This window comes from Mixophyes fleayi, chromosome 12 (genome assembly GCF_038048845.1).
Source record: "Mixophyes fleayi isolate aMixFle1 chromosome 12, aMixFle1.hap1, whole genome shotgun sequence".
NCBI classification, from domain to species: domain Eukaryota; kingdom Metazoa; phylum Chordata; class Amphibia; order Anura; family Limnodynastidae; genus Mixophyes; species Mixophyes fleayi.
Genome location: NC_134413.1, coordinates 13,340,167 through 13,367,179, shown reverse-complemented (window position 1 = coordinate 13,367,179; position 27,013 = coordinate 13,340,167). Strand labels below are relative to the sequence as shown.

Genomic DNA, 27,013 nt, shown 5'->3' with positions numbered 1-27,013 from the left:
CACGGGAAAATATTCTCACAATTGTACTGTGCTCACTAGAATGAGCCTTGTTTTTGAACGGTAAGTGATACTCGCCTCAGAAAGTTTGAGGTTTCTTTCCTCCGTCATTCCGGTCAGGTTTGCCTTCCCAGTGAATACATCTTTAATTCCAAGTTCTTCCAGGGACGTCTTCAGCTTGTACTTATGGTCCAGTTTGAATTTCGGAAAGAAAATATCAGTTTTGCTGGAGGAAATTAAAAATATATAAATAGATTGCAATGTGTATTGTAAAACAGTCCACACTGTATACTGCACAGATGTCATTCAACCACACTGTCCTTATAATAACAAAAAATTCACAATAACGGTCATTTATGGACTGTAAAATCTGTGGACCTGTTTTCTTTGTAAACTACTAGCCTACTGCTAAACTGGGTTTATACAGCGGACATTAGGGAGGGGCTACCGACAAAGCAGAGAGAAGAGAATGGTTCAAATGCCAAACTGGTTAAAGCATGTAATCATATGACAAATATTTATTGTGTATACTTGGATATTGAATTAGGCTGATCTGGTTAAAGGACATGGCTTTGTTTTAATCAACACAGTAGTAGAACTGCCAAGGATGGGGCCGTCACTTTAAGCATCATGAGATTTTGAGACTTAAGGTAGAAATCGGTAACAGAACAAGTGCACTCTTAAATAAATGATTAGATACACTCTGCTAGAGAGTGTACCTTACCAACAGTTAGAGGTAGAGTATTGTTGATACTGTTAAATCCTTTGGTTCTATTGTGTACTTTAAAACTTACCCTCCCCCAACCAAAACAAAAGTCTACAAACCCTCTTGACACATCTCAAGAGACGTTTCTTTTACATTTACTATTTACTGTTTGTTTTATATTATTTTTATATAGAGCTGCAGAGGAATCAACCTTAGCTGCAGAGTGTGTGCTCATTGTGCTATTGTCTCCGATCACAACTCAGGTTTTAGTGCTTAGTGTCAGTACCTGCTCTCCATTTTCTCCAGCCACCTTGTAACCAGTTCCATTGTTAAACCATCCTCTAATGCATCAAAGTTCCCTTCATTCTCCGGCATGGCGATCAGCATGTGAGCACCCCCTCTATACGGGAGCTTGAGGACGGTGCACGACAAGGATTTGTCTATCATCGAGGCCACTTCATCCGTCTTGAACATCATTGGTACTTTCACCGAATTGTATTTGTTTATAAAGAATGTGTCTGTAACTGTTGACTCCGGCTTGAAGGGGATTTGCCATTTACCTGAGAAGTAAAAGTTATATTACAAACAGAATACAAGATGCTTTCTAGGACACAACTAATTGCAGCTTTGTTAAGAACACAGGTCATGGAAACATTTCAGGTGATTTCCACCACTGAACGCGTCTAATACAGGCTGCATACCACGAAGGAAAACACCTCTGCTTGGGCTATATTAATTCATATTGAGCCGTCCACTAGTTACAATTCAGCCATCCGATCAGGGTTGCCAAATCAGTCCTTTAATTGCTGACAAATAAACATTACACAGGTTCTGTGGCTGTTCATGTATCCATCATTAAAGGGCTCTATTATTATTATTACCATTTATTTATATAGCGCCACTAATTCCGCAGCGCTGTACAGAGAACTCACTCACATCACTCCCTGCCCCATTGGGGCTTACAGTCTAAATTCCCTAACACACAGACAGGGACACACAGACGGACACACAGACTAGGGTCAATTTGTTAGCAGCGAATTAATCTACCAGTATGTTTTTGGAGTCTGGGAGGAAACCGGAGTACCAGGAGGAAACCCACGCAAACACGGGGAGAACATACAAACTCCTCACAGATAAGGCCATGGTCGGGAATTGAATTCATGGCCTCAGTGCTGTGAGGCAGAAGTGCTAACCACTTAGCCAACGTGGCTAAGTGGTTACTGGCAAACCTGCCAAGTCACAGGATCCCATTTTCCTCTAACAATTCTCTCCTTCTCCTACTTCCAGGTCCACCTCACACATTTAACATTGAGATCATAACCCAACTCATTTTTCACCCTGCATCAGTTCCAATCCAAATGATGGGTTAGGATGGATCAAAATGCCACACTAGTCGGTCAACTTGGTTAAAAAGATGATAAAATTAGCCAGTCAAATCACCAGTGCATCTTCTGAAGAACCTTTCTCGCAGAATAATGCAAATATACAATGCCTGGGAGATATCTTATTTAAAGTGGACCTCTGACCTATGTATAATGGAAGCTGCCTACTATATTATTATTATAGTATTTCTCACTTTTTCTTTGGATGACACACACTGTAAGTGAGAAAGCAATATAGTAGCTCCCACCAATGTTATCAAATACAAATATGAAAGTTTAAAGTTTTTCGTGTAGATTAGATAATGTCCATTGTCTTGAACTTTTATACATACATTGAAAATAAATTTTATTTTTAATAGAAATAATTTATTTTTAAATAGGATGTTAGGAATAGCTAGCATTCCCACCTCCAGCCACTAGAAGCCGCCCCTTGCTCTTGAACCTTCCCTTAACCAAGATGGCCAGTATTACTTCAGCATAATCTGTCTTGGCTCCTGTTTGCTGTTTGAGCCAATATATAGGCACTTCTCAATAAGCCTTTGCTGAAATATTTTGTGTGCTTTGCTTGTGTTAACGTCTGACTACTTGTTTTTTTGTGCCAACGTGGCTTACACCTGATTACCCTTTTGTGTGCCAACCTAGCTATCATCTGAGTATCAGCTGCTCTATACAACTGATTGTATTTTAAAGCTCTCAATATGCTTTCAGTATATTGACTCTCTTATGCATACTTGCCAACTCTCCCTGAAATAGGGGTGATCTCCCTCACTCCCTGAAGAGTCTGGCATTCTCCCTGATGCTGAGCCAGTACAAGACGTGGTTGGCTTCGCCATCTGTGGCATGATGACACAGTTCAGAAATTGTGTCCTTTGTCCATGTATTGATGCCTATGGAGGTGGCCATTTTCATGGAGACCAAGATTTAATCAAAGACTGACAGGTAAGACAACATGACTTCAGTAATGGAGACAGAAATGTAAAAGACACTTCAGTCTCTAGAGACTCATTAGCTGCTTTTCTTTAACGCACAGTTGCCTACTCTCCTGGAATGTTCTGGGAGAGCAGGGAAACCTCGCGGTTCTCATCCCCGCAATAGATGAGTGGTGGGGGGCGGGGCTTAATGACACAAATATTGCGTCATCTTAGCCCCTCCCCCTCATGTAATTGGCCAAATTGTGACAATTGTTTAGGGGGCGGTGCCAAAATGATGCGATTCCGCAAGCCCCGCCCCCGCACGCCCACCTCCTCCAGGATCTCCCTGAAGCCAACGAGGAAAAGTTAGCAAGTATGCTCTTATGCACCACTGGCCACTAGCCTTCAGCTAAACAGACACCAGTATACCACCGATCGCAATTTAAATTCTACCTGAAGCCCCACTTTCCTCAATTTACAGATACCTTAGATATTCTTTAAATAACCAATCCCTAATGCCTTCTCTATGGTGATTTCTACTGCAAGTGAACTTTGAATTTTAAGTGCTCTCTAAAACAATTCATCACTTTTTTTGTGTCGAGACAGCTGGGATGATAACTTGGTAGCCAAAATATATGTTTTAAAATCTGTATCGGCTAAGGGCCCATTTGACACTCTGAGCTCCAGTGAAGGTGTGTTGGCTGCACCGTGAGTAGACAGAAAGACAGACGGACAATACCTTTAAATAAGATGAAATCAAAACACATCAGCTTGGTCAGGGGGTCAATATAGTCCAGAAGCTCAGAAATTCTCCCCCTTGTCTTCTTGCTGATCATGTCACCGATTCTGTGTTTGGAATACGGGTTGTGGAAATCAATATTTTGGTATTCCATGTCAAAGTACATCTTGGTCCGGTTGAGAAATTCCTCGAAGATGGAAAAATCTTCATGTACAAAGGAGAAACTTCCAAGGTCCAGAGAGTACCCGTCGCTCACTTTGATTCCTTCCCTCAGTTGTTTCAGCAATGTCGGCAATAAATCGGGGTGTTTGTGCTTCTGAAATGCCTCCCAATTTAGGCCACTCAGCAGCTGTTCATGAGTCTTGCCCTGGGTCCCAAGCATTAAGGAAGCAAGAGTGAAAGAAACGCTGAAAGGAGAGAAGAAGATGTTGTTGTCATGCTTGTCGGCCATCCTCCTGTAGAGGTTGAATCCAAAGTCGCTATTCATTTCAGATATGTTATAAGCCGAAAGCTCTGTGGTAGCATTTAGAGGATTCGTAAATGTTTTTTCAGGAGTTGGGTGTATCTCATGTTTGTGCTTTTCCTTCTTTGACTTGCCCCCTTTAGTTTCACAATGGGCCAGAGTTAACCCATAAAGGACAAAGATGACAAGTATGACCCTCATGGTGTGACTTCCTTTTGCTATCCTGTTGAGAATGACAAGGAACACAGTTGAATTATATTATGATCATGTTCAGAGATCAAGTCATGTTGGGGGTGTAGTGTCTTATGTCTATATACAGTGTAATAGAATTGTATTATGATCATGTTCAGAGATCACGTCATGTTGGGGGTGTAGTGTCCTATGTCTATATAGAGTGTAATAGAATTGTATTATGATCATGTCCAGTAGTCAGGTCATGTTGGAGGTGTAGTGTCCTATGTCTATATAGAGTGTAATAGAATTGTATTATGATCATGTCCAGTGGTCAGGTCATGTTGGGGGTGTACTGTCCTATGTCTATATAGAGTGTAATAGATATGTATTATGATCATGTCCAGTGGTCAGGTCATGTTGGAGGTGTAGTGTCCTATGTCTATATAGAGTGTAATAGAATTGTATTATGATCATGTCCAGTGGTCAGGTCATGTTGGGGGTGTACTGTCCTATGTCTATATAGAGTGTAATAGAATTGTATTATGATCATGTCCAGTGGTCAGGTCATGTTGGAGGTGTAGTGTCCTATGTCTATATAGAGTGTAATAGAATTGTATTATGATCATGTCCAGTGGTCAGGTCATGTTGGAGGTGTAGTGTCCTATGTCTATATAGAGTGTAATAGAATTGTATTATGATCATGTCCAGTGGTCAGGTCATGTTGGGGGTGTACTGTCCTATGTCTATATAGAGTGTAATAGAATTGTATTATGATCATGTCCAGTGGTCAGGTCATGTTGGAGGTGTACTGTCCTATGTCTGTATAGAGTGTAATAGAATAGTATTATGATCATGTCCAGTAGTCAGGTCATGTTGGAGGTGTAGTGTCCTATGTTTGTATAGACTAGTATAATAGAATTGTATTATGATCATGTCCAGTGGTCAGGTCATGTAGGGGTGTAGTGTCCTATGTCTGTATAGAGTGCAATAAAATTGTATTATGATCATGTCCAGTGGTCAGGTCATGTTGGGGGTGTAGTGTCCTATGTTTGTATAGAGTGTAATAGAATTGTATTATGATCATGTCCAGTGGTCAGGTCATGTTGGGGATGTAGTGTCCTATGTCTGTATAGAGTGTAATAGAATAGTATTATGATCATGTCCAGTAGTCAGGTCATGTTGGAGGTGTAGTGTCCTATGTTTGTATAGACTAGTATAATAGAATTGTATTATGATCATGTCCAGTGGTCAGGTCATGTTGGGGGTGTAGTGTCCTATGTCTGCATAGAGTGTAATAGAATTGTATTATGATCATGTCCAGTGGTCAGGTCATGTTGGGGGTGTAGTGTCCTATGTCTGCATAGAGTGTAATAGAATTGTATTATGATCATGTCCAGTGGTCAGGTCATGTTGGAGGTGTAGTGTCCTATGTTTGTATAGACTAGTATAATAGAATTGTATTATGATCATGTCCAGTGGTCAGGTCATGTTGGAGGTGTAGTGTTCTATGTCTGTATAGAGTGTAATAGAATTGTATTATGATCATGTCCAGTGGTCAGGTCATGTTGGGGGTGTAGTGTCCTATGTCTGTATATAGTGTAATAGAATTGTATTATGATCATGTCCAGTGGTCAGGTCATGTTGGAGGTGTAGTGTCCTATGTCTGTATATAGTGTAATAGAATTGTATTATGATCATATCCAGTGGTCAGGTTATGATAGGTACATTATCCTATGTTAATTAAATTAATTTATATACATCAGTATGGGGTATTCTGTACAAAACAAATACAGAGTTCAGATCACCACAATTAAAGTATACCTTGAAATTGTTTTCAGATATTGGGAAGATCGATTTGGCATTTATAATAAAATATGGTAAGAGGAGGGTTAACATTGATTAATATAACTGCCACTGGTTAAAACAAATGGCACATATACATTTTATTTGTATTTTATTTGTTTATAGCTTCTGCTTAGCAAAAGGTTTAAAACACATTGGGAGGAATTCAATTGGTCGCGTTACTGTATAAAGAAACGTGGCCTGCGCAGTATTACTGTTATTACGTTAATTTCAATGCCGTTTTTTTGGTCGCAGCTCCCTGAGCCGCGAGCAGAAAGCTGGGTTGACTCTACTGTAATAGCGGTAATAGAGTTATCGCGGCACTAATCTGGGGGGAATTGAATTCACCCCATTATGCTGTAATACCACATGCAGTAAAGGCATCAGTAGCTTAATCCTCTTCTTACAGGATTGTTTAAGCCCATAAACCTGCACCGTAAATTTCCTTCTTTCTATAATTTGAAAGTAATCCAATTTTTGTTATTTTAAGGATTCATAACAAAATGCAGGAAATTCACTCAAAGGCGATTATTTCATACATGCATTTACTAAAAAGTGGCGTTCTTGAAAACATTATTCTAGAAAATATTAAAAATAATAATACATTATATATTATGCAGCCTTTTCTACCATTATTTTTATGTTTAAACTAGAAAAATAAGAACTGTGGGTCTGAGTCATTAAGGAACGTATCTGGCGATGTTGTGCGTATCGTCCGCTAAATAACTCTGCGCAGGCCCAGAACCGGATGATACGCCACAGAACGCAGCAACGCCCAAGTCATCTTCGAGAGCAAACGACACTAACTACAGCCTATGATTTCGGGGAGGGAATGGGCGGATGCACGTAGGCGATATACAGTAAGGGCGTTCCCGTGCAGCCACGTCCTAACCAAACCTGGGCGCACACAGAAGTAGGCTGGTTTTCTGCCGTATCTCTTGCTCCAGCCAGAGGTCTAGTCTAAGTCCTAGCTACGTCAGAATCGTATGCATGCTATAACATGTGTACACATTTTTTTTAAAAAAAGTTGTGTAATCACAAATGACTATAATACTGACTTGTAACATTAATTGAATATATATACATATTTCTATTCGGTATTGTATGCATCCTGCAGCGTATGGTCTAGTACAGCAAAGTGAACCTGCACCCGAAGTCATCACCACATGTATCTTTAGATCCGTTCCTTGCTGTCTTCGGGAATACGCAGAGTACGATTTACGTGCGGTTTAAAACAAACTCGCGATGCACTCACGGGCGTTAACGACTCAGGCCCTGTGAGGAATTCTTCTCATCCATTTGCCTTTTTATAAACGTTTCCACCTTCGTACAACTTTATCACCACTCGTTTAAAAATGAACATGATCGGTAAATAGATTATTAGTCTCCTCATTGACTGACCGCACCTCAGCTGCATTTCGATTGGAAATGGTTTTGGCGCCTTTATGACAAATTTGAGCCGAATTCCTCAAGTAAACCCTCATGTTACTACGAGACCCAAATCCCCTCAAATCCTTCTACTTAGAAATTGAGACAAATAATTTTCAGCATCTTCAAGCTATTCTGAAAGATACTTTTCTAAAAAGAGTAAATCTTACCTGTAGCCGCTGTTGTCACTTCACAGATCTGCTGAGCGTGTCAGAGACCAACGTTCGCTGTCCCAGCAAATATTTGACAATCCAAAGTATGGGACATGCTGACTCCTTTCCAGTATTTATTAACAGATTTACACACACAAATGTCAGCAAAACATCCCACGCAGTAACATCTAGTAATAGCATACTTACCTTTCAGGTATGTCCCCTTAAAGGGGGGGGGCGGGATTAGAAGACAACAGATCCACAGGAGATCGGAAGATGAGGCCAAGGATGAAAGGAGATTATTGTATCTTTCCAGAAGTGAATGTACGAGCCTATTCTAAACTTGTTCCATACATAAATCCTACTTCTTGTGGCTATTTTTGTCACAAACCCAATGTCACAGTCTGAACGGAGTAGCATGTGTAGCATTTTGGCTACTCTATTTAAACCAATTATGTTGGCCACAACATGACATGGCAGTGGACAAGCAGGTGTAAACAGACGACATATATATATATATATATATATATATATATATATATGTATACAGAGCCTTTTGCATATTGAAACTATGCAGAAAAAACTACATTTTAGGTGCACCCTACCAGAGAGTGTATCTAACCAAAGCATAAATATTAGATAAGGGTTGCATTCTGGGTCTATTTTTGCATATTTAACCCCTACAAAGGCAGACTTGTCCTTTAAAGTTTACCTTTGGTCTGCTCACAGCGGAGGCATCCATTTGTTGGCTGAATTAATATCCAGCCTATGAATTCCTAGAAACATCACATAATGGAGGCAGCCATTTTGTTGGCCGAACTTATATCCAGCCTATGAATTCTCTAGGAAGATTACCCACCCATGAGGCAATTTGTGCCTTGTGCATCAATGTAGTTCCCTAGTTGCTGGTGAACTGTTAGGCTTTATTCTTATATGAATGTTGGTTAAGGCCATAAAATGTCTGCCTTTGCCCTGCGTAGGTTGCAGATGCACAGTAACACAGTCAAGAATGTTCTTTTGGTAGTGCCGGCAAACCCGATGGCCCACACATGCGCACTAGCGTCAGGGACTGCTAAAGAAAATGACATTTCCCAGCAGGCCAAGGGGAGAGCGGCAGTCAGGAGTGAGAAGAATTACCTCAGAGAGAGAGAGCGGCAGTCAGGAGTGAGAGGAATTACCTCAGAGAGAGAGAGCGGCAGTCAGGAGTGAGAGGAATTACCTCGGAGAGAGAGAGCGGCAGTCAGGAGTGAGAGGAATTACCTCGGAGAGAGAGAGCGGCAGTCAGGAGTGAGAGGAATTACCTCAGAGAGAGAGAGCGGCAGTCAGGAGTGAGAGGAATTACCTCAGAGAGAGAGAGCGGCAGTCAGGAGTGAGAGGAATTACCTCGGAGAGAGAGAGCGGCAGTCAGGAGTGAGAGGAATTACCTCAGAGAGAGAGAGCGGCAGTTAGGAGTGAGAGGAATTACCTCAGAGAGAGAGAGCGGCAGTCAGGAGTGAGAGGAATTACCTCAGAGAGAGAGAGCGGCAGTCAGGAGTGAGAGGAATTACCTCAGAGAGAGAGAGCGGCAGTCAGGAGTGAGAGGATTTACCTCAGAGAGAGAGAGCGGCAGTCAGGAGTGAGAAGAATTACCTCAGAGAGAGAGAGCGGCAGTCAGGAGTGAGAGGATTTACCTCAGAGAGAGAGAGCGGCAGTCAGGAGTGAGAAGAATTACCTCAGAGAGAGAGAGCGGCAGTTAGGAGGGAGAGAAATTACACCGGCAGGACCCAGCTGGGCTTAGCATCAGGCTAGAAATGACATAACACCTCTATCAGGTTTTACCACAAGCCTCCAGTACTGATGACATCGGTGGTAGTCAGCGGCTGCCTGGTTCCATGACGAGGATACATCACGACTGTTGCACTTCACGACTTCAAGCAATCCAAAACACTGAAGACTCCGGTTGCACTGGATGACGTCACTGACCTCGCTGACGCTGTTACCGCTGCTTTTAAGGGGGTAATGTAAGTATGGGGCCATGTACAATGTACAAACTGGAAACATCTATGCTGTAAAAGTGGACTGGGTGCAAACTGAGAAGAGTGTGTACCAGCTAGGCTCAAACCACCCACTCCTTGTTGGACTACACGCCTGCTTCCAGACCGAAAGCAGACTCTTCTTTGTCATTGACTATGTCAACGGTGGAGATCTAAGCTTTCACATGCAATGTCGAAGGAAGCTCTTTGAGAAACATGCCAGCTTCTATTCAGCTGAAGTCAGTCTTGCCTTAAACTTCCTGCACGAGCGAGGTATTATTTTTCGGGACGTAAAGCCGGACAACATCCTACTGGATTCTCAAGGGCACATAAAGCTTACGGACTACGACGTGTGCAAGGAAGGCTTGCAGACTGGAGGAACAACTAGCTCGTTCTGTGGCACACCCCATTACCTTGCTCCGGAAATGTTGCAAGGCGAAGATTATAGTTTGAGCGTCGACTTGTGGGCGCTGGGTGTCGTCATGTTTGAGATGCTGACAAGGCGGCTGCCCTTCGACACTGCAGAGGAGTCAGACATGCCAGACCACAACGCAAATGATATTCTGTTCAAAGTTATCGTAGAACAAGACCTTTGCATCCTCAAATCTTTGGCTGTGAAAACAGCTAGTGTGCTAAACGGATTCCTAAACAAAGAGCATTATGTGATTTTCCCACGCTAGTGGGGGAATCACCTAATACTGTAAATAGAGCTTATGCAAGTAGCCTAGCTCATTGCTCATGCGCTACGCTACTTGCGTAAGCTCTATTTACAGTATTAGGTGATTTCCCTACTAGCGTGGGAAAATCACATAATACAGTATATAGAGCTTGAGCAATGAACGCAAGTTCATTGCGTACCGGACCTCCTACTAGGTAGGAGGAGTTAGCGTCGGCGCCTGATTTTTTTATTTTTCTTTAAGCAAGATTAAAGAGTCGTGGGAATTACAGATATGGGGCCCTCCTGGCCAAAGCAAAGAAGACTTCTATCAACAAGGGGCCCCTTCTGGGCGAAGTGAAGAAGAGATTTTTCAAGCAAAAACTTTTGGAGGGTACAAATAATTTGGGACTGGAGCAAGCCTGGACCATTGGAACTTTAATTTCTTTTGGACATTTCTCAAGCCGGACAATTGGATGGTATAATTAATCTGGGACTGGGGCAAGCCAGGAGAGTTTGGACCAGAAAGAAGACATCTTTGGTATTTGGAGTGTTATTATTTTTAATAAATATATGTGGTGTAAATGAGAGTGGTTACTGTGTTTATTGTGGGTTTTTTTTATTTTTATTAAATGTATGTGGTATTGTGTTGTGTTGTGTTGTGGTTTATTTAACATTTTTTTTTCGTGGAACTACAGGTCCCAGCAAGCCAGGGATGTCAGGGCATGTTGGCACTTGTGGTTCTCCAAGTGCCAACATGCCCTGGCTGCCATGGATATGCTGGTGCTTGTAGTTATACAATCAGCGAGCATACCCACACAATTTTGGGCAACCTGGCTGGCTGGGACTTGTAGTTCCACAAAACAAAATGGCGTCAGTTAATTTTTTTCACTCTTTTTCGCTGTATTTCCATACTACCCACAGCCCAGGGGTAGTAGGAAGAGCCCTAGTGCTATCAGCACTGGGCTGGGGGTCTCTAGGGGGGGGGGGACCCGCTCGTTTTTTTTGGCGGACCCCACTCCTTAGGGAATCCAGCCCAGGGCTGAACAGTCTAGGGTTGGTTAGTCATTATGGCAGGGGGACCCCTGCCGTGTGTCCCACTGCTATAGTGCCGCCAACCCTGGCTGGTTTGCCTAGTGCTGGTAAAGTGAAAATCGGGGGGACCCCACGCAAAATTTTTCCCCGATTTTCACATTACCAGCACTAGTCAGGCAGCACTAGGGTTAAGCTGGAATAGAGGGGGGGACCCCACGGGTTTTTTTTTCCCACTTTGATCTGTTCTTTACCATTTTAACACTACCAGGGCAGTGTAACAGTGATGTGTTTATACAACACGCTGCTATCAAGCAATGTGTTGTATGTGGCGTGTTTTGAAGCAAACCCTCCTGAGTTTGCTAACTCGCAGCTTCATACATTTGAGAGCTGTATAGCTGCAGTGGCAAACAGTCGGGAGTTTGATCTCTGGCGATTTTGCAAATAGCGATTTTGACAGAAGCAGAACTCTGGTGATTTTGCATGAAATCTCAGCTTCATACATCTGCAAGTTTCAACTCTTCCGAGAAAAATCGCTGGATTTGCAAAATCGCACTTTAATACATTTACCCCTAGATGTGTGAAAGTTGTTTTCAGATGCTGCAGAATACAGAACTCCTTCAGGTTCAGTCCAGGTCCAGTCCTAGTAGTGTCAGTACCAGCAGTCTTAGACATCACTGGTCTCCAACACTTAGCAGACACTGATTGCTGCCTTCCCAATTAGACCCCTTATCAGCACCCAGCTGGGCTCAGCCTCAGGCTACAGATGACATCACACCTCCCTCAGGTGTTACCACTAACCTCCAGTACTGATTACATGCAGGAAATGACCAATCAACCGGCCACTATAAGCACCTGCTCATTGCTCGAGTATCAATTGTGTCCAACATTAATACTCCCGCTCCAGGACTATACTAGGAAGTATAGCAGCTATTTGTATTTCTTCAACTCCTGTGCTCAGTCTCTCTGACAGCAGCACGCCCATACCCGCATTTCCATCTGCAGAGTCCTCATACCAGCTAAGTACTCTGCTGCTTTCACGGAGAGAACCAACTGCGCTGGGCTGCGACCTGGGTACTCCTGAGCGAAGTCCATATCCTCTTGCCTGGTGAAATCTGCTGGGGGGGGGTCTTAGACTCCGCACCAGTGTATTTAGTTGTGCCAATCCTGCCTGCTAGTTTTGTCATCTGTGTGTGTGTGTCACTGTGATATATATACTCTGTTGTATCCATTATTTACTGCCTTAACAGAACTGACACATCTGTACACCTTATTTCACGCTGCGAGCAACACATTCGTGTACCTCATTACACGCTAAGCACCAGTACCCGGTAGGCCCCGCTGTTCGATGGCCTCGGCCCCTTTTGCTAGGAGGCGGGGCCAGAATACGATCACCAAGACCAGGAGAGGTAAGTGTAGTAGCACTCTATGCTGCTGGCAGGGTAGCCAACTCTGAAATTAAAAACAAGCAACCACTTAGTGAAAAACAAGCCCAAAACAATCCTAAAAAGCCCAACTTACAGGGGACCGTCCTTTTCTATAACACTAATTTTTACACTGAATCTCTATTTAGAAAATCTTTATAAACACAAGAGGACACATTTATACGCTGATATGGCAAATGAAAAAGCAAATGCTGTAATTTAGGACACTGGTATGTCTATACCACACAGCCCCATGATATAACAGTATAAAATAGGGCTCTGAAAGCAGTCTTCTGACATGAGCAGCTACTGAATGGGAGGGAGGGTGTTATATAGTGTTACCTGCTATAAGTGCAGGGATCCTGTGTCTGTCACAGGCACTTCTTTCAGTAGGTTGCTGTAGATCCGTCTTTGTGTGATTTATTCCACGTCCTCCTCTGACTCCGCCCACCCACAAAGCACCACTTCATTGGAGGAATTCTCTGCATAACCCACACACCAAAAAAAAACCTGAATGCCCCAATCACAAAATGGTAACAGAGAAACCCCCCCCCACAAAAAAAAAACGATTATGCAGCCTGAGGACTTGGAGAAAGTCTCCAAACCCAAAAACAAGCTACCCGCGGCAGTGGAAAAAACCCTGCAACTTCACAAAAAAAGAAGCCCAATTCCGCTTGTTATAAGTGGAATTGGCAACTATGGCTGCTGGTAAAGCAGAGGAGCTTCCTGCTCACGCAGGAACTCCTCACTGTCTCCCATCACTCTGCTATGCGCTGATTGGCTGACACAGTCACTCAGCCAATCAGAGAAGATATGCCCACTGCCCACACTGTCATGGTGGAAGCAAAGCAGGAAAGGTGAGATTGTGTGTCTGTATGTATGTATGTATGTATGTATGAGAGAATGTGTGTCAGTGTGTATGATAAATGTATTAGTGTGTGTGTGTTTGTGTCTGGCTGTGTGTATCAGAAATGTGTGTATGAGAGAGGAGGGGTAAGTCAGTGTGTATGATAAATGTATTAGTGTGTGTGTATGAGACATTAATTTGTGTGTGTGTGTGTGTTATGGTAATGTGTTTGTTATGTGTGTGTGGGCAATGGGGCTTGTGGCAATATAATGGGGGTGAGGGCAGGGGGACTTGTGGTAATATAATGTGGATGTGAGGTAGGTGGTGGCTAATGTGTGCAAATGTATATGTGGGGTGATGGTGGGCCAATTTAATTAGTTAATAGTGGGACCTATTAATTTTATTTAAGATGAGGTGGCAGGACCTTTAATGCTACGGTGGTTTGGGGCTATTAATTGAATATGGTGTTAAGTTTGGGCAGGAGGGCTATTTATTAAATGTGAAATATTTAATGCCAGGGATGGTTGTGGGAAATGGTTATATTTATTAAACTTAAATGCTATTTATTGCTAGTCCTGTTTGGAGGTAGGGTAATAGGTTTATGTATTAAATGCAGATACTATGAATTTAATGTGGGGGCTGGAGGGAGACCTCATTATTAAACGTGTGTACTATTGATTTAACACCGGGGCTGGTTGGAGTTTTCTTAATGTCATGTACCCATCTTTTTTCCAGATAGGACTCCCAACATTGCAGGATCCAGACAAGCAGCAACTGAGCTAACGACACCAGCAGCCACAGGTCAGGAAACAACAAGACAAGGACACACATGCTCAGGTACATGCAGTAGGCGGACACACATACTGGGCCCCACCTAACATTTATGTGGCCCCCATCTACATGATGTCACTTTCAGGCTTTTTTCCCAGGGCCACTTTAAGTTCCCCATCTGCCCCTGCCCTTTTCTATGTAGGTGGGACCCACCCAAGTGTGATACCCCAAAACCTGAGTACCCTGAGGTGTATCTATATGTAAATATGTGTCTACTCATGGCTGTGTTCATGTACCTGCCTGTTTAGATGTGGTTACATTTGTTACTTGTTATAAGTGTTTATCAAGATTTAAAAAAAAAAAAAAAGATTTCTTGAGGAAGAAGTGACAGTTGGGGGTAGTTGGTGGTTGCCAGGGGTGACAGTTGGGGGTGGTTGGTGGTTGTTGGTTCCCGGGGGTGACAGTTGAGAGTGGTTGGTGGTTGCCAGGGGTGACAGTTGGGAGTGGTTAGTGGTTGCCGGGGGTGACAGTTGGGGGTAGTTGGTGGTTGCCAGGGGTAACAGTTGGGGGTGGTTGGTGGTTGTTGGTTCCCGGGGGTGACAGTTGAGAGTGGTTGGTGGTTGGCAGGGGTGACAGTTGGGAGTGGTTGGTGGTTGTCGGGGATGACAGTTGGGAGTGGTTGGTGGTTGCCAGGGGTGACAGTTGGGAGTGGTTGGTGGTTGCCGGGGGTGACAGTTGGGGGTAGTTGGTGGTTGCCAGGGGTGACAGTTGGGGGTGGTTGGTGGTTGTTGGTTCCCGGGGGTGACAGTTGAGAGTGGTTGGTGGTTGCCAGGGGTGACAGTTGGGAGTGGTTGGTGGTTGTCGGGGATGACAGTTGGGAGTGGTTGGTGGTTGCCAGGGGTGACAGTTGGGAGTGGTTGGTGGTTGCCAGGGGTGACAGTTGGGGGTAGTTAGTGGTTGCCGGGGGTGACAGGAGAGAGGAGTGTGATACTCAGGACCGCTGGGAGAGATCCCTGTGTCTGGATAGACTGAGAGAGAAAAATAGGGACAGCATGAAAATCAGACTAAGTGATATATAAACAGATTATTAGTGAAGAAAGCATAATAAGAGAAGTGAGCAAAACAGAGGCTCAGTAATAAGGAAAGTGCTGATAATAAATAATTAGTAGAGAGATCTGTGAATACACAACAGAGACTGAGCTATGTACTGAGGACAGTGTGAGAGGACAGAGACAAGTTGGAGTTGTACAATAACAGTTATACAGACACAGATCAGTATAACTCCACCATTACATCACTGACACTGAGAACATCAGCAGTTACTTAGACACGTTACTGATCCCTATATACTATATACTGATCCCTATATACTATATACTGATCCCTATATACTATATACTGATCCCTATATACTATATACTGGTACCTATATACTATATACTGATCCCTATATACTATAATAATTTATTCTGGCAGAAACATCCATAGATATAGAATTCCAATAAGATATCAGTGTTATTAGTATGGCGGATTTAAAGGTTTGTCAATTGTAAACAGTTTCAAAATGATAAGATATTGTTTAAAAATAATTGTGCACTTCTAAAATAAATATCAGAATATTTAATAATAATAAAAGGAAGTTAGTTAAGAATACACTTGTGTCATTTTAAATCTCTGGATAAATCTCCTTATCTCTCTGGTGCATAGAAAATCTGAAGTGTTAAAACCAGAAAGAGAACTATCTAATACTGGTAAGGTGCAATGTTAATGTAATAGTCCAAAATTTGCAAAGCGCAAGTCACCTGCACCTTTAATAGTTGCACACGTCATGATGTTGTGATGCTAGCAGCGTACAGGAGCTGCGAGGACCCTGCTCAGCCAACTACAGAGAGGAGAAGAAGCAGAGGTAAGTCACATTTACTTTACAATGTTCCCTTTTTACCTGGGGGGTGGGAAGCCTGTTCCCAATATTGTTTGGGGGCACTACTTTGTGGAATAATATGATTTTGGAGACATTATTGTGTGGCAATAATAATTTGTGGCATAAATTGAACTGGGGCACTACTGTATGGCATAATATGATTTGGTGGCATTACTGTGTGGCATAATATGATTTGTGGCATAAATTGAACAATGTGGCATAAATTGAACTGGGGCACTACTGTGTGGCATAATATGGAATATGGTTCCATTATTATTAATAATATATATATATATATATATATGTATAAAAAATATAAAATCTCTCTATCTAAATGCAAAATTGACCCACCTGGGCTTGACTACATTTTAGCCAACCCCTGATCTACAGTAAAGGTAGTTCCCATGGAGCCAAGGTTGGGGGTGGCACTGTATATTCTCACTAAGGGTAGTAATAGTATGTGGATACACATGTTAATTCTAACTATTGTGAGACAAGGTGCCCCTCTAATTGTATATGTGTTTTGTGTGTGTTTTCAAAACACACACAAAACACATAATAATGGAACCATATTCCATATTATGCCACACAGTAGTGCCCCAGTTCAATTTATGCCACATTGTTCAATTTATGCCACAAATCATATTATGCCACACAGTAATGCCACCAAATCATATTATGCCATACAGTAGTGCCCCAGTTCAATTTATGCCACAAATTATTATTGCCACACAATAATGTCTCCAAAATCATATTATTCCACAAAGTAGTGCCCCCAAACAATATTGGGAACAGGCTTCCCACCCCCCAGGTAAAAAGGGAACATTGTAAAGTAAATGTGACTTACCTCTGCTTCTTCTCCTCTCTGTAGTTGGCTGAGCAGGGTCCTCGCAGCTCCTGTACGCTGCTAGCATCACAACATCATGACGTGTGCAACTATTAAAGGTGCAGGTGACTTGCGCTTTGCAAATTTTGGACTATTACATTAACATTGCACCTTACCAGTATTAGATAGTTCTCTTTCTGGTTTTAACACTTCAGATTTTCTATGCACCAGAGAGATAAGGAGATTTATCCAGAGATTTAAAATGACACAAGTGTATTCTTAACTAACTTCCTTTTATTATTATTAAATATTCTGATATTTATTTTAGAAGTGCACAATTATTTTTAAACAATATCTTATCATTTTGAAACTGTTTACAATTGACAAACCTTTAAATCCGCCATACTAATAACACTGATATCTTATTGGAATTCTATATCTATGGATGTTTCTGCCAGAATAAATTATTATAGTATATAGGGATCAGTATATAGTATATAGGTACCAGTATATAGTATATAGGGATCAGTATATAGTATATAGGGATCAGTATATAGTATATAGGGATCAGTATATAGTATATAGGGATCAGTAACGTGTCTAAGTAACTGCTGATGTTCTCAGTGTCAGTGATGTAATGGTGGAGTTATACTGATCTGTGTCTGTATAACTGTTATTGTACAACTCCAACTTGTCTCTGTCCTCTCACACTGTCCTCAGTACATAGCTCAGTCTCTGTTGTGTATTCACAGATCTCTCTACTAATTATTTATTATCAGCACTTTCCTTATTACTGAGCCTCTGTTTTGCTCACTTCTCTTATTATGCTTTCTTCACTAATAATCTGTTTATATATCACTTAGTCTGATTTTCATGCTGTCCCTATTTTTCTCTCTCAGTCTATCCAGACACAGGGATCTCTCCCAGCGGTCCTGAGTATCACACTCCTCTCTCCTGTCACCCCCGGCAACCACTAACTACCCCCAACTGTCACCCCTGGCAACCACCAACCACTCCCAACTGTCACCCCTGGCAACCACCAACCACTCCCAACTGTCATCCCCGACAACCACCAACCACTCCCAACTGTCACCCCTGGCAACCACCAACCACTCTCAACTGTCACCCCCGGGAACCAACAACCACCAACCACCCCCAACTGTCACCCCTGGCAACCACCAACTACCCCCAACTGTCACCCCCGGCAACCACCAACCACTCCCAACTGTCACCCCTGGCAACCACCAACCACTCCCAACTGTCATCCCCGACAACCACCAACCACTCCCAACTGTCACCCCTGCCAACCACCAACCACTCTCAACTGTCACCCCCGGGAACCAACAACCACCAACCACCCCCAACTGTTACCCCTGGCAACCACCAACTACCCCCAACTGTCACCCCCGGCAACCACTAACCACTCCCAACTGTCACCCCTGGCAACCACCAACCACTCTCAACTGTCACCCCCGGGAACCAACAACCACCAACCACCCCCAACTGTCACCCCTGGCAACCACCAACTACCCCCAACTGTCACTTCTTCCTCAAGAAATCTTTTTTTTTTTTTTTAAATCTTGATAAACACTTATAACAAGTAACAAATGTAACCACATCTAAACAGGCAGGTACATGAACACAGCCATGAGTAGACACATATTTACATATAGATACACCTCAGGGTACTCAGGTTTTGGGGTATCACACTTGGGTGGGTCCCACCTACATAGAAAAGGGCAGGGGCAGATGGGGAACTTAAAGTGGCCCTGGGAAAAAAGCCTGAAAGTGACATCATGTAGATGGGGGCCACATAAATGTTAGGTGGGGCCCAGTATGTGTGTCCGCCTACTGCATGTACCTGAGCATGTGTGTCCTTGTCTTGTTGTTTCCTGACCTGTGGCTGCTGGTGTCGTTAGCTCAGTTGCTGCTTGTCTGGATCCTGCAATGTTGGGAGTCCTATCTGGAAAAAAGATGGGTACATGACATTAAGAAAACTCCAACCAGCCCCGGTGTTAAATCAATAGTACACACGTTTAATAATGAGGTCTCCCTCCAGCCCCCACATTAAATTCATAGTATCTGCATTTAATACATAAACCTATTACCCTACCTCCAAACAGGTAGGGTAACAGCATTTACCAGAAGGTGAACGTATCGAAGGACAACACACCACGCCGACCTTATGTTTGTATGCTGTGCATGTTTTGGATTTTGGTGTGCAGATTTTTATGATCGTATTAATTTATAGCTCAAATCCTCCTTAACACCTCATTTATACGAGCAGTTTTTATTCAGCTTAAAGAGTTGCTTTAACCAAACATTCTGCCCTATTCATCTAGTGAGTATTTTCTGTAAAAGCCGTGTTTGTGGTCCTTCCGTTTCGGATTCCTGTGCCGTGCTGAGTGAGAGTGACGTTCACACACTGGCTGAAAACAATTTCTGTAAATGGGGTCTTATGGTTAAGCAAGGGTTGAATTAAGGCAGGAAGACACTATAAAATGACTTACGTGGGAAACTTTTAGTCGTGACTGTTCTGAGAAACCTGAGAGGTCAGCGTTGTCACTAAAAACGTTCCTCACCCCCATGCTCAATAAGATATACTCGGCCTTGATTTGTCCCTCAAATTTAATCTTGGGCATGTAGAAATCCAAAGTACTGTTGAAAATAAAAAGTTTATATTAGTAGTGGACAGAAACATTGTGTCCCTGGGTCATCTCTTATTTATTATTATTATCAGGTCAAAATAAATCTGATCATAAGCAATCATTTTGTTTGTAATAATTACATCTTCTGAGAGCCTGGTTACCTCCCACTACTGGTGATACATGTGTAACCCCCCCTGGAGGATAGTGTAGGTTCTTTTCTTTCAATGCTTACCTTTAAAGTATATTTGGGTCTGTAATTTGGGTATAGCTGAGTCTCCCTCACCGTAGGCCTGGGTGGGTGAATTGGCAATCAAGGGCCAATGCATATGTAGGTTTGGCAATGGTAAAGTTTGAGTAGTGAAGCTGCAGCAAGCATTTCGGTGTACAGGTTCAATTTGATGTAATAATGGGCTTCAGACCATCTCTCTTTGATGGAATCAAGCAAGGTAGCTCTATTTACATCTCCAGTAATTTACACTCCAATAGCGTTACACACAGTTGTTCCACTGCTAGACGGTTGTTGGCAAAACAGCAATATTGACATTGTAGATGCTCAGAACGTCGCATGGTGGAACTATTAGTTTGGCACAAAACTATAAGTATGAACTGATGGGAGGTGCCAATGGCAGATACATTATGGAGGTAATGTTTATTGGAGATGAACTGGGCAAGAAACTGAGGAGTAAATGGAGAGAGGAATTTGGTGTTCATTGAAACTCAATGTGATCTGACTTGCATTGGCCCTTTCACAAAATCACGTAAAATAGCTTCTTTCTGCTTCTGCTAAAGGACACTTTTAAAAGAAAGGTTTTGATAGAGGTCAATCCTTCTTATTTTAACCCACTTATTTCCAGTTAACTGCCACTCATGACATCACATAGTCCTAAAAGTTGGGGCCAGAAGCTCAATAGACTCATCCTTGGGATGAAACATTTCATGGGGCCTCCTAGACAACCAATCAATATCTCCATTATTACGATCAGGCCAGTAGTTTAATATGGATTTACAGTTATCTAAAGCAACATGCCATCTGTATCCAGTGGTGTCTAATTTGTCTGCAGTCAACATGAAAGAGGGCTGTTTTGGATGTGCACTTCAAAATCTGCCGGTCATGCAGTATCTTCAACAATTGTTGAGGTCAGAAACTCCAGTTTGGAAGCTCAGTGGATAATTCTTCTAAAAAAAATGACTCACTTTGGGATTTGTCACGATGGTGTTGTTGGACTGCTCTTAAATCATCTAGACTGGTATCAATGCGTAAGCTGGTATATGGTTTTCTGGGATCATTATAAGTCAGCATAGCCTGATGATATTCTCCTGTCCATCTCTCCTCTATAGACTCTTTATCCTATCTATGACCTCAAGACTTCTCGACTTTTCCCCAACAGGGTCACTCTAAAGACACTAATTCAATGTGCGGGACACTTTTGACAACAAGGGAATTAATGACACCTCTTCAGAGACAGGTTCACACCTTCTATCTGAAGATGGTCAAGTGCTTTTAACCATTGCTACTGATGTTCTTTCCAATAAAATTAGATAATCTAGATACAATTTCATTTCATATCAGTAACTGAAAGGTTATAAGGATACACCAAAGGCATTAGTGCATCTGTTCACATTCATAGAAGCTCAGATAGATCTATGCATACTTATTTGCATAGGCACTCGATAATAGCCACTTCACAGGCTCAATAGCCTATATCCCAGGCAATTTCAGACATCTTCAATCTCAGGATGGATGTGTACTAGTAAGATATTGTCTGTAAGTTCGACATTTGGTTGTTGGCGCACATATGAATAGACCCATTCTTCTCACAAACCAACAAAACTGGGAAATTTGTATATACAGAGAAGTCTTGAAGACTCTTCCATTGAGTTTATGCACCTCTAGGTGTCCATCTATGTTGGCCGGGTGTTTAGAGGCAAAATGTTCATACCTGCCCTGGAAAGCTGAGTAGTGTTGGGCAATCTTATGCTGGACAGAAGATTAAATGCATTCAAGACATTTTCTTCATCCCAATTTTTATGTAAGACCCGTTCTACTTCACATGTTCAGCTGGCAAATCATCAGACACTAGTTACACTATAGCAGACACATGATTACAGTTATGTAGGTAAACACGGGGTCCCGTTTATATAGTAGTGAAGGTAATGTTAATGAATGTTCTCACCTGGTTCTTGTATTGAGAAGATATTTTTTTATGAGCTCAGGTGTCAATGTAATCTCTACTTTCTCAAGATTTCCCAATTTCGGTACAATAAGAAGCAGGATGATGTTGCCAGCAAGTGGAACTTCAACCACCGTAGACTGTAGTTCTGTGTCCTTATAAGATTTAAAGAAGCTTGTTTTGTGTAGCATTGGGACTCGCACGGTTCTCATCTGATTCACGGTGAAATCTCCATATTTCGTATCTTGTGCATTGAAGGGATATTGTAAATTTGCTGAAATGAAATGAAGGAGGCATGTTGTGAGCTTTTATGTCATTGCATGTGTTTTTTATGTTAGTGGGGACAAGACAAGAGCAGCCAAAAAATCTTGAATGACAGGTCTAGACACAGCCCCCCATATCCCTGATCTATACAGGAAGACCTGTGGCAAATGGCCACATAAGCAATTTATCTTCTTTGGCGCTCTGGAGGTCACTGTTAGACAGTTTTTCCCCTTTCCTGGTAGCAAAAAAACCCATTTAAAATGCACCCTTTTCTCCCTACACAATGAGTGTAGGAAGCCAATTTGTGGTTGAATGGGAATGGGCATGAGAAGGCAGCCTATCAATTTGTTGGGAACCAATGATGTCGCTGACAATGCCACCTATAAATTAGAACCAACCTGAGGATATAGGGCTAGATTTACTAAGCTGCGGGTTTGAAGAGTGGGGATGTTGCCTATAGCAACCAATCAGATTCTAGCTTTCATTTATTTAGCACTTTCTACAAAATGACAGCTACAATCTGATTGGTTGCTATAGGCAACATCCTCACTTTTTCAAACCCGCAGCTTAGTAAATCTCTAGCCCATAGTCTTTTAATTAATTGCGAACAAGTGATGTCACTGAGAAGCCTTTCAATTAGGAGCTAAGGGGTCTATATATCAAAGGGCAATATGTTCTATTGCCGACAATATGTGTTTCGCCAGGTTGCCCTATGAATATATTTGGCTACCACCAGCGATGCCGATGCCGAGCTTCAATATCTTCAACTTTCACCTTCGGATCGCAGAGCATATTTTTCTATTTTGTAGCGGTATTGTCATATCGTAGCTCTCAACATTCAGAATCCTAAAATAAGCCCTGCCCTGCCTAAACAGGTTGAAAAGATGAGCACAATCTGGGCATTAAGGGAGAAGAAGCTGAGAGGTAGGGAGGGAATAGGGTTGAAAGTTACTGGGAAGAATAAGTTAGGGATGGCTTTATTTGAGGTAGTACAATACTGAACAAAATGGACAAGGGGGTTTATTTACTAAGCTGCGGGTTTGAAAAAGTGGGGATGTTGCCTATAGCAACCAATCAGATTCTAGCTTTCATTTATTTAGTACATTCTACAAAATGACAGCTAGAATCTGATTGGCTGCTATAGGCAACATCCCCACTTTTTCAAACCCGCAGCTTAGTAAATCTAGCCCAAGGTGTTAAAGATATCTCCCTACATTCCAATGTGAACAAGGTGAACTAAACCTTCTGCATAATACTTTATTTGAACTGTTGGGACTTTTTAGGAAACTAACTGGATACTCAGGAGTTTTCTCCCATCTCTTTACATTATCCAAAGACGCTGGTAACTATAAGAACAATAATTTCGGGACTATACAAATACATTGTGATTACACACTCACCATGGTGCTACTTCACATACATGTCGGAGTTTATCAGAGCACAGATTAGAGTTTATCGGAGATGGTGCTGAATTTTCTGCCATGTCTTAGAACTTTTAAGTAATTGGCATTCAATTAGAATTTGTAATTTTGGTAAAGACTAATTTAAGCATTACTTTTGAGGACAAAGCACCTCTGATATATGTCCATACAACAGTTCAATACAGTGGGATGGCAGGCCTGCTTGAACTTGTAGTTCCACAGCAGCTGTACTATCTTATATTAAGATGTGCTTACCGTTACAGGACAGAAGGTCTACCAGGACTAGCTTTGTCTGAGCATTCAGGTTGCTGACCAAGTCTTTTATTTCGCCATCCATCTTGCTTCTCACATAACTATTGATCTTTTTCTCGGCAGCTTGCGGATTACTGAAGCTGAGCAGCTTAATCGAGGCGTTGTAATATCGGGCAACATCTTGTTCATATTTTGGCACAACATTTGTTGATTTCTCTACAAAGAACCGGTTTCCAAACTTGAGTTCTACATCTTCCCTTTGGATGCTGAGGGTATCAAGAAGCTTTTTATACTCTGTGTTCAGCTCTTGCATGTCCGCTTGGGTTCCATATAAGGACAGAGCTTGGAGAATCTCCTGACGAGTTGTCGATTTGGCCCCAAGAGCCAACATAGTGAGGGATGTTGAAAGGCTGAGTGGTGAAAAAAATATATTCGGTGGACCTCTGGCTATTTTGGAAGAGACAATTTTATAAAACGCAACTGCAAACTGCATATTTGCTTTGGACAGATTTGGCCCTCGCCTTTCGTTTGGATCGCCAAAATCATCTTGGTTATGTATAACTTGGGTGGACGCAAGTATCAGGGAGATGAAAATCAGGAAGAGTGGACGTAGAAACTTCATCTTTCCACAGCCGTTTTACACCTATAGGATATATGACAGTTGTGTAAATACACCTTTAAATTAGTATTTGTTCCTCCTACATGTTCAACTATACAATACTCACTTTTCCATTATTCTAAATGGGACAAAAACGTAACCAAAGGAGTACATTTAGCATACCTAAGTTCTAGAAAGGAAACAGGGAAGTGTTGCCTATAGCAATCAATCAGATTCTACCTATCATTTATCTTTTACATTCTACAAAATGATAGGTAGAATCTGATTGGTTGCTAAGGGCAACATCTCTCCATTTCCTTTTTAGAAGTTTTAACAAATCTACCACTAGGCGTTGGAAGCAAAGTCCGCTAAATTCTGCCAACTGTGCACCTAGAAAATCTATTTTGTTCAGCAGGGGGGAAAATGTTAAATGCACAACCCGATTTAGAGTTGTGAAGGAGGGGGCGGAGACTAGCCCAACTCTAAAGGATAGTGTAAAAACATAACTGACCAGTATGTCTGTGCCGTATGCAAGAACGTGATATATTTGCGTTATTTGCCTAGTATGCAATAAAAGTTTGTATTTGAACCTCTTGTAGTACAACCTGGTTTGCTCAACTGTAAACTCTGCACTAAGGCAAAAGTTGGAAATATTCTTGAGTCATCCCTGAAGTGAGAAAAAAAGTAAAAGTAAAAATAAATAAATAAGTGACATAAACATCTTTTACTTCTGTTTTTATGTCACTGCATAAAATGTATCAGTATAGTCAACAGAACTCAAGTGATCTTTTCTGAGGGTTGCAAAAAGACACAGATTAACAGCCCATGTTTCAATTGTGAGTAACCTATTTTATTGGAGTTAGTACAAGACTGTCATCTGGACTCTGTGCAACAAAACCCTAATGGGATATTAAACATTTGGGCTATATTTATTGACTATACAGATATTTATTATCATATATTATTACAGGCATTGGATTCAGAAAGAATTTTTATTGCATTATTATATGGATGTATTGTTTTGATCACTATTGATGTGATATCAAAGTCACGTTATTGATTATTAATAAAATGTTTACTTTTTAGCATCGTGTTGATCTGACTAGTCTCTGCGCTGTCTATTGGTATTTATTTTCGGTCACTATTTAAGGCTACACAGCCTTGACAGCAGCGTTACTAGCCAGAATTTGTTAAGCACATTTACACATTTGTTCATATTGTTGTTGCCATTGGGTATCTTTTTAAGCTATTCTAACAATTAACCCCGTACGGTGCGCCAGTGATTTTGGTTTAGATTACAAATTTTGCCACAAACCACTGTCTTTATTTATTGATTTCATAATTATGCAGTTTGTTTGCTTTGTTCTATATATGCCAACTTACAAGGGTAAGCATAAATGATAAGCGTGCCTGAAAATGGTTTGGCTAGTTTTGTGTCAAATTCAGTTTGCAATGACTGTAAATTATATTGAAACAATTCACTAAATCAGGGGTCAGGGAACTTTTTTACCTTTTACCCCCAAATATATTTAGATACGCCGACGTTACCCCCTTGATTTTCAAAGGAAGGAAATCATATATTATGAATTATTGGAATTCAAAATTTGATTGAATCTATTCAAAATGTATTTGAAAGCTTCAACTTCAAAACTTCAGGTTTTGGAGAAATGATGTTGCTTCATTTTTGATACGAGAGCATCAATATTGGGGCATTTTGATGCCAGAGCAATTTGGATACAGTCTTCAGCGTTCAATCGATTCCTCTGCTTTGTTTTTATGTTCGTTAGAGTGGAAAATCCTTGTTCGCAAAGGTAGGTTGTTGCAAAAGGCAGCAACTTTTTGACTGCCTCCTCATGGGCAATTTTGATGCCTTTGCAGCTGTTGACATCCAAAAATATGACAGATCTGCTTTGTTTTCAAATGCAATACGTGCTTCATTATTGCATGGAAGCTCAAGAAGTGCCTCTGCCAACCCTTGAGGCTCTTCTGGTACAACAGCAATTTCACATTTAAAGGGGTCTACAATCCAACTGACAGCATGTGAATCGGCAGCATTACCCCCAGGGATTTAATTTTTACCCCATTTGGGGTAAATTACCCCTGTTCCCTGACCACTACACTAAATGTTCCAGATAAATAAAACTCAACTCAGTGTATTGAATCCTTAGAGCAAAGGAAAGCAAAGTGAAATATTGCAAAATGAAATAGAATAATGGGAATGATACCATTAAAACAGATAAAGTTAAAATGCAAAAAACATATTCAAATAAAACAAGGAGTTGGTTACCGTTATGTCTCTGCGATCGTCCTCAGCGAGAAAGTGAATCTCCATGAGATTGATATATATATATATATATATCAATCATCTGTGTCTCCT

The 27,013-nt window shown here is 41.6% G+C and overlaps 1 protein-coding gene across 1 annotated transcript; it reads right to left on the bottom strand.

Moving 5' to 3' along the window:
- Positions 1–27,013, bottom strand: LOC142108973 (uncharacterized). Its single transcript, XM_075192950.1, has 8 exons — positions 26,924–27,013; positions 24,042–24,681; positions 22,105–22,375; positions 19,793–19,940; positions 7,616–7,731; positions 3,736–4,421; positions 990–1,263; positions 1–223 (listed from the first exon to the last, which is right to left on the bottom strand). The coding sequence occupies exons 2-8, from the start codon at positions 24,658–24,660 to the stop codon at positions 16–18; spliced, it is 2,322 nt and encodes a 773-aa protein (XP_075049051.1). The 5' UTR covers positions 24,661–24,681; positions 26,924–27,013; the 3' UTR covers positions 1–15.